Source organism: Pituophis catenifer, unplaced genomic scaffold (genome assembly GCF_029215685.1).
Source record: "Pituophis catenifer annectens isolate HBS135680 unplaced genomic scaffold, rPitCat1.0.hap2 SCAF_1, whole genome shotgun sequence".
NCBI lineage: Eukaryota > Metazoa > Chordata > Lepidosauria > Squamata > Colubridae > Pituophis > Pituophis catenifer.
Window position 1 is genome coordinate 183,106,377 of NW_027256881.1, and position 13,130 is coordinate 183,119,506.

The 13,130-nt window shown below is 40.8% G+C and overlaps 1 protein-coding gene across 1 annotated transcript in view; it reads left to right on the forward strand.

Moving 5' to 3' along the window:
* Window positions 1–268: 268 nt before the first annotated feature.
* Window positions 269–13,130, forward strand: part of STK17B (serine/threonine kinase 17b) — a 42,049-nt gene continuing 29,187 nt past the window's right edge. Inside the window, exons 1-2 of the mRNA XM_070956833.1 lie at window positions 269–441; window positions 5,175–5,339. Coding sequence (XP_070812934.1) covers window positions 5,218–5,339 — 122 coding nt within the window. The 5' untranslated portion in view covers window positions 269–441; window positions 5,175–5,217. The remainder of the gene's footprint in view (window positions 442–5,174; window positions 5,340–13,130) is intronic.

The window sequence follows — 13,130 nt, forward strand, 5'->3', positions numbered from 1 at the left end:
CGCCCATTCGCGGCATTCGGGTAACCGATTTGCACGCATTTTTGCCACTCAAAGGAAAAAGCGACCTGAGAACAGCCGGGAGGGGGAGCCGGCTGAGTCCGACAACGCGGTTTTCATTGGTTCGGGAGAGATCCGGAGGCGGGACCAACAGCTCGCGCTGGAACAGCCCCCCCCCTCCTCAGAAACCGGCTTTGCGCTTTTCAAACGCCAACCGTGGAGGTGACGAGAGCGAGCGCGGGTCCGAGCTAAGGCCGCCGCCGCTGAGAAAGAGAACCTGCGGAACGCCTCGTGCGCCGAGTTGGAGGCTATCTCGCGGATGCGGGTTGCGCGCGACTGCTGCGCTCCTCCGGAGGGAAAACCCGAGGCTTTAGAAGGGAGCGGAGACAACACGTTGGCCGGATTTGCAAGCGAAGACAAGCCCTGAATGCTGGCTCGGGCGCGGTACGGTTTCTAGGTTCTCGGAGAGCTTTTATTTTCCTCTCCATTTCGTATTTGTAAGAGCGGTTCGTGACTTGAACGGGGCGGGTGGGTGTCCACCTTGTTTCAAGAGGTCTCATGTCTTGGGTCTCACGCCCTAGAAGCCCACAAAATGATTTCTCTCGAAGTTAATTATGGGAGGACGCGCTGGCGTGTGCGAGCGACCTCGATGAATAATATTTCTTTTTAAAAAATGGTGTGTATGGATGTGTGTCACTCGCCCAGAGAGAAGTGGTGACTAGTCTTGGGGTTGGAAGCAGCCGTTTTCTGCTTTGTAGGAGCCCCAGACAGGCAAGTTCGTTTTAGGACGTCGTTGGTTTTGGGTACGTCTTCTGCCTTATATAAAGTGTCAGTTGGTGTTTCTTTTTCCATTTGTCTAAACTTTCGGAGTTTTGCTTGCACGTGTTGCAACACAACCTTGGAGTTGATCTGTCCCGTCTCTTGCAGTTGTCAAGATCAGCGGCAACACTGGCCGGAGATCATCATAATTGTGGTCCAACACGTTTGGCTTCCTGTCTTCCCCTTCTCTTTGCACTGTCCAGTTAGCTCAATCTCCACATGACAGATGTGAAACGTTTCTTTCTATAATTAAAAATTCGCTTAGAGTTACTTTAAAGATTGATAATCGTATTAATTTAAAGGTCGTTTTCTGTAGTTTAGACAATAACTGCATTAGTCTGAATAGCATTCTCCACAGCATATAGTCTTTGGGATTTTATATTTTATTCAACGTACTTTTATATTTCCATGCTGTGTATAATTTATACTGAGAAGCTCAACCTTGTCTGAATTAGAAAAACCTCCATGTAGCCACTCGATGTAGCCACCACACTTTGATGCACCTCTTTCAAGGCTATTGTTTGGGAGCACCTGTTGAACCAGCATTCTTTCATTGTGGTTCTTTTCTTGTTATCACAAGAAAAAGATAAAGCAACATTTTTCACTAGAAGGGGAGGGCAAATGATAGAAGCTGGGAAAAAGTAGCAAGTATTAAGAGGATCTTTGTTAAGGACCCCACAACAGCTGAAGCAGCATTAATGAGATGCTGCTAACGACATTAGTGGCAGATTTCTGTGGAAACTGTTGCCTTTTAAATAGTTATTTATGATGCTTCAATTTTTTTTAAACAGGTGTTTGTAAATTCACAATGTATAGTTAACATTACAAAAATGAAATTTTAGATTTATTTTTGCCATTTCTTGACTCTGTTTCATGCTAATGTCATATCTTTAACCTTGAATAAATGATGTCCTAACAACAAAACTTAATACAAAGCATATATGAATTTTTACAATGAAAGTCAAACAGTATAGCTTCCATGCTATCCTTCAACTGTTTAAAAATGAATTCCCAATTCTCAAACATTTAATGAGTTGAAATGTTCGCTTTGACATTTTGTTAAATGTAATATGTTTCTATGCATGTCACTGGGAAGCAATGGATGTTTTATGTGTTCCAATCATAATTTCAGTTTTTTTTAATTGTGGAAACATTAGTTCATAGATAATACTTAAAGATATGGGAAAATATTTTTAAATTCATCAGATTTGAACTATTAAGAATCTGTGTCATTCCAAGCAAGCTAACTGGAGAACATTGCCTTTTGAAGTTAGTTGAGCTTGATTGTGACTTAATACATTTTGATTCAGCTTGAAGATTAATTGTCTGTAAAAATTAAATTTGGGCTAAGATAGTTTTAGGGCTCACCTTTGGAAAGAACTAATTAAATAGAATTCTGAGAAGTTTAGGGACCATTTACCTCTGAATGATATCAACCCATTTTCAGTTGTTTGGCTTTAAGAGAAAGTGTTATCTTGATCAAAGTATGTGATTTCCAAAAGATAATTTACTGCATAAAACATGCAAGTCATTTAAGCTATACATGTAAAATGGGAATAAATACTTCATCTCTGTTCAACATGCTTCTTTAAAACTAGCTGTTAGTAGATTACATTTTCACATCTGTACAATTGGCTTTTAAACACTAGCTCTAATTTTGTTATTATGGAATTATTTTAGCTAAATAAACTCTCCTACTCCTTTGAATGTTTAGATTCCTAAATGATTATTTTTCACTTAAGATATATACCTGAGAATGTAACTCAGGTTATGTCATAAAGTATGAGTCATAAGGTATAAGGTTTAAAAAAAGTCAGTGTTTTTTTCTGGAAGTCCTTATAGTAAATGTGTTGTCCTGCTAAACTATTATAGTTAAGGTAACATTTCCTATAAGTCAAGTTTGATTTCTGGTGAGTTCATGGACATGTCCATGTAATTTTCTTGACAATAAGTAATAGTAAGGAAGTGGTTTGCCATTTGGTAATGGAAGTGGTTTTTCATTGCTGTTGAAGCTTTTTTTTTTTTTAAAAAAATTTCTGAGTCTAGCCTACAGTCCTGGGCTTATCTGATAGTCTTCCATATAGCTCCTGCATAGGCCCTGACTATTTTTTTGAGATCAATAAAATTTGACTGACTTCTGCCACCTATCTAGGCCTGGTTATTATCTTGGTAGAATGCATGAGCAGCAAATTTACAAGGCTGGCTCTGTAAGATTTGCCTCAGTTTTGCTATATCTGTAATTATCTGTAATGATAGAAAATATGTGCAATGTGTACAGAAATGCTTTGTAAGAGAGTAGACACTCATGTATTCTTGAATTAGAGTAGCTCACAACGATAATTTGAGAGATCCATTTTAAACTCTTCCTAGTTATTAGGATTACACATTTTAAATAATTTGATGTTACTCCTATTGTCTAATGTGTTATAGAATTACGAATTAATGTAATAGTATTGCTAATAACTAGTAGTGCTAATTGTAAGACCTAACTATCTTGCCAATTATACCTCCTCAGAATTGTTTCAGCAGGGTTTTTTTTTGGAGAAAAATGATACACATCTTTTGGTCCCATCCAGCTTAAAGATAATGAGAACTTACTGAAGCAACACTTACATATGGAAGCCATAATAGACTTCTTTGGCAAGAACACTTTATATATACAGTAATTCTTGTTATAATAAAACTTTCATACTAATTATTTCAGACTGCTTGAAATTATGATTTTTCTAGAAATTTAGATCTGAACATAAAGTGTTCTGATGTCACAAATAATTTGGCCAATGATTTATATGATTTGTCATATTTAACTAGAAAAGCACACAGTTTAACATGCTGTATGCTTTTTTCAATGACTTATCCCCCCTACTTTCCAAATTCTTTTAAGTATCTATGACAAAGGTATGGAAAAGTTCATTATAATTTTAAAGCTTCCCAGTTTAATGCTCTTGTAAATTTGGTGTTCTTGAGCCTGAAGGATGAAACATTGGAAGTCTTACATCTCAGCTCCCATGGGCTTCTGGAATTACATACTCTAGCTCCACTTCCTGCCTTGGTCTGCACCTAACTGCTGCCTCCACCTAGCCTTCGGGGTGTGACACACTTCCCCCTAACTCTGGTGTGTGTGTGAGAGTGAAAAGGACTTTCATAGCCCTTGTGCTTTATTGAGATGTAAATGAGGAAAAATGATAAAATGAAAATAAATACTGTTGTGCCCCTTTTTTGCCCTGTAGCACTTAGGGTGTTACTGGGGAAATCAAGCCCCCTTACCTTTATGAGAAGATTGACCAACTTGACAAGAGATAAATAGAATAACATTTAGTTTATTTTAAAAAGGGAGAAAATGGAATGTAACATATCCTTTTTAAGTAGATGTATGCAAAGCATTCAGTTCAAAAGGAGTTGAAATAGAGAATTGTTAAAAAGACAATATGAAAAATAATCATGCAACCCAGTAGAAGGTCCACATTGAGTAGATCAGACAATGATAGATCTGCTACCAATATAAAAGCAACTGATGTAAATTTGAATAAACTATTTGAGAATTGAGCTTGTAGAGACAGTAATAACAGAGACAGAAAATCACGTTTAAACACACACCCTGTTAAAATAAAAAAAGTAACCTTATGCAATTTTTCTAGCTCAACTAGTTTCCTATTCCTTAGGATGACCTGATGCCTGAAGCTAAAGTCCCCTTGCTTTTTCTGGCTCTTTTTCTGGCCTTTTTCCCAGCTTCTTGTAGATGTTTTCCTTTTTCTCAGTGATTGAAGAGATTCCAACCTTCTTCCAACCTTGGCACAAAACTTTTTGCTCTTTTTCTCTGGCAGTCTTTTTAAAGATAAACCTTTTTCCTCCATAGCAGATTTGCAGGATTTGGAGGGACAACTGCTTGTTGATGCTAAAACACACAATTCTGGTTGAGACAAAGAAGATATTCTCTGTTTTGAAAACAGCTATCAATCTTATGAATGCCAAGTGTCATAAATTCATTCATGAAATAATTGTAAAAATAACAGAAAAACTTTGTGTTTATCACATCACATTCTGGGTCAGTTTTGCTTGGTTTTACAGCTACTTTGTTTGCTTTAGAACAATTATTCAACATTTATTAATTATTTAAAAATGAACTATTTATATCATTTAAAAATTGAGCTTGATTGATTTATATAAATTTATATAAATCTGTTGGAATTTTTATACTAAAAGAGTTTCTTCTCAAATCTGAAAAAATGTTAAAAGGCAGGAGCTTTTTTCAAGTGAGTCCACAGGAGTTTTAACTAATATAATAAAGACTAATGGCAGAATGGAAACACATGAGAACTATGGGACACTTTTATTTAAATACAACTTTCTTTAAACAGGTGAAAATCAATACGGACCTTGGAGAGACCCCATGCATTAAGTATGTCTAGGAGAAAATCAGAGAACAAAAACATCCCGGGCTTGTTGCTTATATCTCCTCAGACACAGATAAAGGCAGATAATTTTCACCATTTCTATGAAGTTGAACCCAAGGAATTGGGAAGGTAAGTATATATCTCAGGGATTTTTTTTTTCAAATTGATCTTGCTTTAACTTCTGTTGTATTAGTGCATAACATACTGTAATAAAAAGCTTGTTATTGCACCTTTTTCAGATGATTCAAACTAGTTAATAAAGAAAAGAGTAAATTCAGTCCATATCAAGAGAATAGGGTCTAGATAAGCTCTCCATTGAAGTTTACTACAACAGTTTGGTCACCTGTTTTAGAACAGGCTAACTGCTAATGTGTGTGCTTAGTTTCAGTTTCAGCTTTTTCAAAAACTACAGTTTTTCTGAACCTTGCATATAGCATTGATCTTGCTCTGTTAAAGTAAGTTGCAGGTGGGGCCCCATAGAAAAGCTTGTGAAACATTTTGATATACGAAATATGACAGAAATATTTTTTTCTGTGATCAGATTAAAAATAATTACCTAGGTGTTTCCCACAATATTGGAAAGGAAAAGAGGCCGCCTTGTTTCTTCAGTATGCGTAAGGATTTGGGGAGCAGATAAAGATCACTATCTTAGTTTATGTTGGTCTTCGAAGATTTTTCGAAGCAGTAGGAAAAAGTCTGAAGCTTCCAAGAGTTTGCAGAGCTTGTCATAAACTAAGAAAGTTACCCTTCTTTATTCCTAGGTTCCCATGAACATTGAATAGCTAGTGGATCCACCAATGAACTTTAAAACTCTTAAGAGTAGTAACATGCTTTCTTCCAGTTAGAATTGCTAGATAATTTTAAAACTAGAACCAATGAAAGAAAAACCATGTTCTGTGTCTGGGCAGCCTATTCTGTTGCCAAGAAGAGAAATGAGAAGAGGAAATCAATATTGCAAAAACTCTACAGTTCCTTCCTCATAGGATTGTTCAACACATATAATTCTATTGTGGGAATTAGTAATAGTCATATTCATGAAAAATACAAAGGCTGTATAGTTTTCAGTGACGTTAGAACCTAACTAATGGCTTAATTTTTATATTTTAGGAAATAAAGGTAGTCCTCGACTTACAACCACAATTGGGACTGGAAGTTGCTAAGTGAGGTGGTTGTTAAGTGAGTTTCACCTGGTTTTCACACTTTGGCCATGGTTGTTAAGTGGTTCACATGATCATGAACTGAATCCGGTCTCCCACATTGACTTTACTTGTCAGAGGCCAGCTGGGAAAGTTGCAAATGGCAATCTCACGGCCCCCAGGCCATTGCAAACATAAATATATGCCAGTTGACAAGTGCCCAAATTTTGATCACATGACCACAGGGAAACTGATGATTGTAATTGTGAGAACTGGTCATAAGTCACTTTGTTCAGCACTGTCATGATTTCAAACAGTCAATAAACAGAGGGTTATAAATCAAGGATTATCTGTACTCTAAATCAAGGATTCCCAACCTCTGGGCAATGGCCCACCACTGGGCCGTAACCTATTGGCAACCAGGCTGCGTGAGGGGTAGGCCAGCGTCCCCGTGTGTAGCTCAGCTTGCCCAAATTGAGCTACTCACGCATGCACACTGGCCTACCACTCACACAAGTCGAGCTGCGCGCACACATGTGTGCTGACCCGCTGCTCATGCATCCCAGTTCCCCTCTCCCCACCCAGCTGGGCCACCAAGCTGCAAAGGTTGGGGACCACTACTCTAAATGAATTCAAAAATATTTTACCATTCATAGATTCCTTCTTTACTATCTATAAAAACTTATTTAAGTTGAATGGAGCTCCTGGAAACTACCATACAGCAACACAGCTTTGAGATATTTTTAAAGTCAACCTAGACTTCCAGGTCAATTACTGTAAAATAAATAATTAGCATGGACTTTCTCTTCTGGGAATGTGTTAATGAACATTCATAAAACAATGTGTTTTTATAATTCTTTTAATTAGCACTATAGCTATAGCAAAAAGTAATCCTATTTGTTCTTAATAGGGAAAAAAGTAGACAGGTTTGGCCTAGTCTTTAGTGGTACATATTTCGTTTTGAGAAAAATGATTTTGAAAATAAAAAAAATTGAACATGATTAATTTAATTTTTTTGTGATCAAAATATACATTGCGGGGCAAGATTTGTTCTCCAAGCTTGTGGGTTGGTTTCCAAACGTTACCAGGCTAGGTAACATCTTCAGTGGAGTTTAGGAAATGTCAGTGTCAGTGTTCTTCTGTTTATAGAGTTTCAGGTGTGAGTGTATCAAGTGAGGGTCTTGTGATGGGTCAGGTGTGAATCAGTAAGAGCCTTGTAATAGGGAGGTTACATCAGGTCAGGGTCATTGGGAGGTGAATTGATGGGGGTGTTGTGTGGGTTGGTTGAGGGTGGGTGCTGTCTGGTTGGCTGTGTGGTTGATTTGGATTCTGAGGGGTTTGTAGGCTGGTTATAGGTCAATGTGTTGATGGAATTGCTTGTGGAGTGCCAGGCTTCGATGAATTCACGAGTGGGGCAGGTGTAGCATGGCCGATGATTTTTGTTGCTCCAATCAAACTGGTGCTGTTTGATGTCAGTGTGGGTAGAGATTAAGGATTTGGGATTGTGGCATTTGACTGCCAGCCAGTGTTTTTAATTGACATGATATTTGTCCCATGTAGAATTGGTTGCAATGGTTACAGTTGATTTTGTAGATTACAGTACATTGTTTATTTCATTCTTATATTCTTTTCTTCTTTGATTCTGGATAATTACTGTCAAAGTGTGGTTGTTGTTTTGTCGACTATTGCTATTCCTAGGAGTTGAAGGATTCTGGCTGCCATTTCCAACATCCTTTTTCTATATGATAGCATTAGTTTTTGTGTGGTGGTTGGCTGGGTGCTGTGTTGTGGTTTGGGTGCTGTGTGTTGGAATATGAAGTTTTTTGACGATCCATTATGGAGAAAGATGTCGAGCAGCCATTTCTCTTCCACTTTTCTTAGTGTTTTCTTAGTGTGTGGTGCTGCAGTGTGTCCTGGCCCTTCTGTAGGGCAGGGTGGTTGATATTTGCCACTATTGCGGGGCTATTGAATTGAATAAATTAGACTTGCTAAGGTTGGGCAAGATTATAGTGTGTGTTATTTTATCAAAATATTTGCAGAATAGCTTCTGAACAAAGAAAAAGTTGTTGGTGTGCCTGAACATTAGGTGAGAAACTTTAAAATGTCTAGCTATAAGAGGTATAATCAAGAGGTATTATCAGTGACAATAAATAGAAATGTGAGATATACAAACATTTTGGAGGGATAGGTGCAGAGAAACAGATTACAAGGCATTTGCTTTTAAATAGTTAAAGTAATTAAAGGTTCATATGCTGCAGCTGCTTCAGAAGCTAATTTTTTTGTCCCTAAATGGATTATGTACACATAGCCACAGATTGATTGATTAAGTAAATAAATAAATAGCCCCTCAGCTTTGTTTGGAGACTGTAAAGGAATATCGCCAGATAGGAAAAATGTGGAACTAAGCTATTAAACCATATCCAAATTTGTTGACCTCTGCTACCTCCTGCCTAGTCCTGTTGCTACCTCCTCTTCCTCCTGCTTCTTGTTATTTGTAGATAATTGGATCCTGAAGCCCCGCCTCATCTGACTAAAATGCTGCATACTAAATAGTTTCAGGATCCAATCTGGGTTGGTCACCAGGACCAGAGGTTTTGCTTTCCAAGCTTTCAGACTTGTGCTGGAGCAGAGAACTTCTCTCTAGCAGAGCGTGTACTGTTCTATGTGTGGCATTTAATTTCACTAATAGTTTCACATATTCACTAATAATTTCTCCTGGGTAATTGAAATGATTCCAATGGGAGAATAGAATCCTGCAGTTGAGTATGTATGTATGTATGTATGTATGTATGTATTTATTTAGGCTTATATGCCGCCCTATCTCCCAATGGACTCAGGGCGGCTCACAATAAAAACACAAGCCACAATACAAAATAAAATCTAAAATAATTAAAATTTAACCCTTAAAACCCCCCATCAGACCAGGTCAAGCGATTTAAAAAGCCAAGTTTTTAATTCACGACGGAAGTGCGAAGGTCAGGTGCTAATCGGAGCTCCAAGGGAAGTTGATTCCAGAGGGTGGGCACACCCACCGAGAAGGCGCTATCCCTGGGGGCCGCCAGCCGGCACAGTCTAGCCGACGGCACCCTGAACAGGCCCTCTCTATGGGCGCGAACCGGGCGATGGGATATCGCTGCTGGCTGTAGGTGGTCCGCCAAATATCCTGGACCTAAGCCATATAGGGCTTTATAGGTCATCACCAGCACCTTGAATCTCACCCGCAGGGCAACCGGCAACCAATGCAAGCTGCGCAGGAGGGGTGTAACATGGGAGTATCGGGGTACTCCCATCACAACCCGCGCGGCTGCATTTTCCACCAGCTGAAGCCTCCGAGTGGTCCTCAAGGGCAGCCCCATGTAGAGAGTGTTGCAGTAGTCAATCCGTGAGATGACCAGCGCATGAGTAACTGTGCGTAGGGCATCTCAGTCCAAGTAGGGACGCAACTGGTGCACCAGACGTATCTGGGTGAATGCCCCCCTGGTCACGGTCATTATATGATTTTCTAAGCTCAACCGTGAATCCAGGAGGACGCCCAAGTTGCGCACCCTGTCTACAGGGGGCAAAACTTCACCCCCTATAGTCAGCGATGGCACCTCTCCCCTGAACCGAGATGCCGGTATCCACAGCCACTCGGTCTTGGCCGGGTTGAGTTGCAGTGAGGGGCCTCGAGGTCGATCTCTGCCCCCCTGTCAACACCGCTTGCGTTCAACCTGAGAGGTAGGAGGAGAACCACCGTAAAACAGTGCCCCCCACTCCCAACCCCTCGAGGTGACGCAGCAGGATACTGTGGTCGACGGTATCAAATGCCGCCAAAAGATCCAATAGGACCAGAACAGAGGAATAACCTCTGTCCTGGGCCCTCCAGAGATCATCCACCAGCGTGACCAATGCAATCTCCGTGCTGTACCCGGGCCTGAAACCCGATTGGTACGGGTCAAGGTAATCTGCTTCATCCAGGACCAACGGGAGCTGACGTGCCACCACATTCTTGACAACCTTCGCTAGAAAGCGGAGGTTGGAGACTGGATGAAAATGACTTAAAACAGCTGAATCCAAGGCCGGCTTCTTGAGGAGGGGCCTCACCACCGCCTCCTTCAAGGCGGTCGGGAAGTTACCCTCCCTCAAAGAAGCCGCTATCACTGCCTAGATCCAGCCTCGTGTCACCTCCCGGGCTGAATAAATCAGCCAGGAGGGACACGGGTCCAACACACATGTGGCCGCACTCAGCTTCCCCATGATCTTGTCCACTTCCTCTGGGGTAACAGAGTCAAACTCTTCCCAAAGCACAAGACCTGCTGTCTCACCCCCATCTGACTCTGTCCAGTCAGAGTCCAGGCCGTCCCGAATCTGAGCGATTTTGTCCGACAGGTGCTGACCAAACTCCTCGGCTCGTCCCCGTAAAGGGTCTTCCCTCAACTTCTGATTTAAGAGGGAGCGGGACACCCTGAACAGGGCAGCCGGGCGATTCTCTGCGGACGCGATGACATCGGTGAAATAGCGGCGCTTTGCCGCCGCCAACTCCACCAGGTGGCCCGTGTGGCTGACCTTAACTGAAATCAGTCAGATTTGGAACGACTGGCTCTCCAACAGCTTTCTAGGCCTCGACTACGCCGCTTCATCCCCCGGAGTTCCTCAGTAAACCAGGGAGCCAACCGGGATCTGCGACGAGTCAGAGGCCGCAAAGGAACGATCTGGTCCAGAGCCCCGGCAGCAGCCTCTTCCCAGGCCTTCACCAGGGTCGTGGCCGGGGTGTGGGAGAGAGAGAGAGGGATCATCCCAAGCTCCGTCTGGAATCTCTCAGGGTCCATCAGGCGCCTGGGGCGGAACCAGATGGTCGATTCCCAGTGAGGAGGGGGCGACGTAACGGAAGCCTAGCCGAAGGAGATAGTGGTCGGTCCATGACAGGGGATAAATCGAAGGCGATCCCCCACCAAGCTCCACTCGCCACTGCTCCGAGACAAAAACAAGATTGGGCATGTGGCCCCCCCCATGAGTCGGGCCCTGAATAATGTGAGTCAGGTCCATCGCTGCCATGGAAGCCATGAACTCCCGAGCCACCCCCAATGCCGCACCCAGGAATGGCAGATTGAAGTCCCCCAGAACAATAAGTCTGGGAAACTCCACCACCAGCCCCGAGAGGGCGTCAAGTAGCCCGGGCAGGGCTGTTGATACGCAGCTGGGAGACAGGTACGCAATCAACAAGCCCAACTGACCATAGTTGCCAATGTAGGGCCTTACGATATAGATTAGTATCCGCTCTTTAAATTAGATCTGGAAGTCTATTGATAACCAGTGCAGAGCCTTCAGGACTGGTATAATGCACTCCCATTAATGAACATCAGTCAGAATTGCAACTTCTGGTGATGTTCAGAGGCATCCAAATATAGAGCACACTGAGGTAATCTAAGCAGGAGGCAATGAGTTCTTGAGCCAGTGTAAGCAGAATCCTCTCCTCTAGGTAGGTTGCCACCGGCACACCAGCTGAGGCTGGCAAAAAACCTCATAGCCACAGCTTCTACCTCTTCTAGCAGAACCGCTGGTCTGCTAGAAGAACTGCTGGGTCAAAAGATTGCTTCTTCAGGAGTAGTCCCATTCTGTCTAAAGACACTTGATGGACAAACAATAACTCCATCTTACTAGTATTTAGTTTAAGACTAAGAAAACTTAAAGATTTCTAACTTGCCTATGTCACTTGCATTTGTATTGAGCGATCTTGTGGAATATTAATGTGCATACTGTCAACTAAAATGAATGAGTGTTGTATCTCCATGTGACTTGAAGTTACATCTGGCAATGCCTGAGATAGATATGTACATTTATAAACAAAATCTTTATCTGAAATATTATAAATTTGAAGGTAGCCAAAATGAAAAAAAAAACAGATGTCTGCAGATGGGTGTCATATCAAAGGAAGAGAAATCAGGAGTGGGTAGGTGAGGCAAAAAATGAACAATATAGTTATGCCTCATGAACAGCTATGAAAAATGTGAAATGTTTCTGGTTATAATTTCCATGCAAAATTCCTGAAATTTGCTTACAATGTTTGTGTGAGGTGTGACCTTCAATACGCTTAGCTTAGCTTAGCGTACTAAAATTCCTCTTCTGCCTTAGATTGAATAGGAGCTGATGGCAAGTTGAATGCATATTTGCTGACATATATGTATTTTCTTCCATGTTCTTCAAAGCACTTTTACCTAATCAAATGACAAGCATTGCACAACCCTAATGCATATGTTATGTTTGGTTGACTTCAGGAGAATGAAGTAGTTCCTTCTTTTTGTAATAGTGCCAACAACTTTACTGAGCTAATTTCACCTAATGTATAATGAAGCAATAATAATAATTACTTAAAGAAAATTCAAGCTTTATTACATTACTGAATTTTGCTGGCTCACATTGCATTGTAAAAAACCAGTCACCTTGAAATAATAGGTGAGATTTTAAAGTTATGTTTCTTTGTGGTAACTATTCTGTTTGTTCTTCAGTACACAATTCAGTTGCTGACCTCAGAATGAGGCATCTTTTGTTTCTTTTGGGTGTTTACTTGGAAAATTCTTCTTTTAATCGTTTTATAATAGAGTCCTATGAGAATTGTTGAAATTTTTTTGAAAAAAAAACAAACATGAACTTGCAAATTGTTCTCAAACTTGTGCATAATTTTATTAGAGCATTTTATTTGTTAATTGAAATATGATCGTCCAAAATAGATGTGTATTTATATCAGGAAGAAACTTCAGAGAACAAAAATAACTTCTTTTTAAGGTAATATATTTTACATATACAA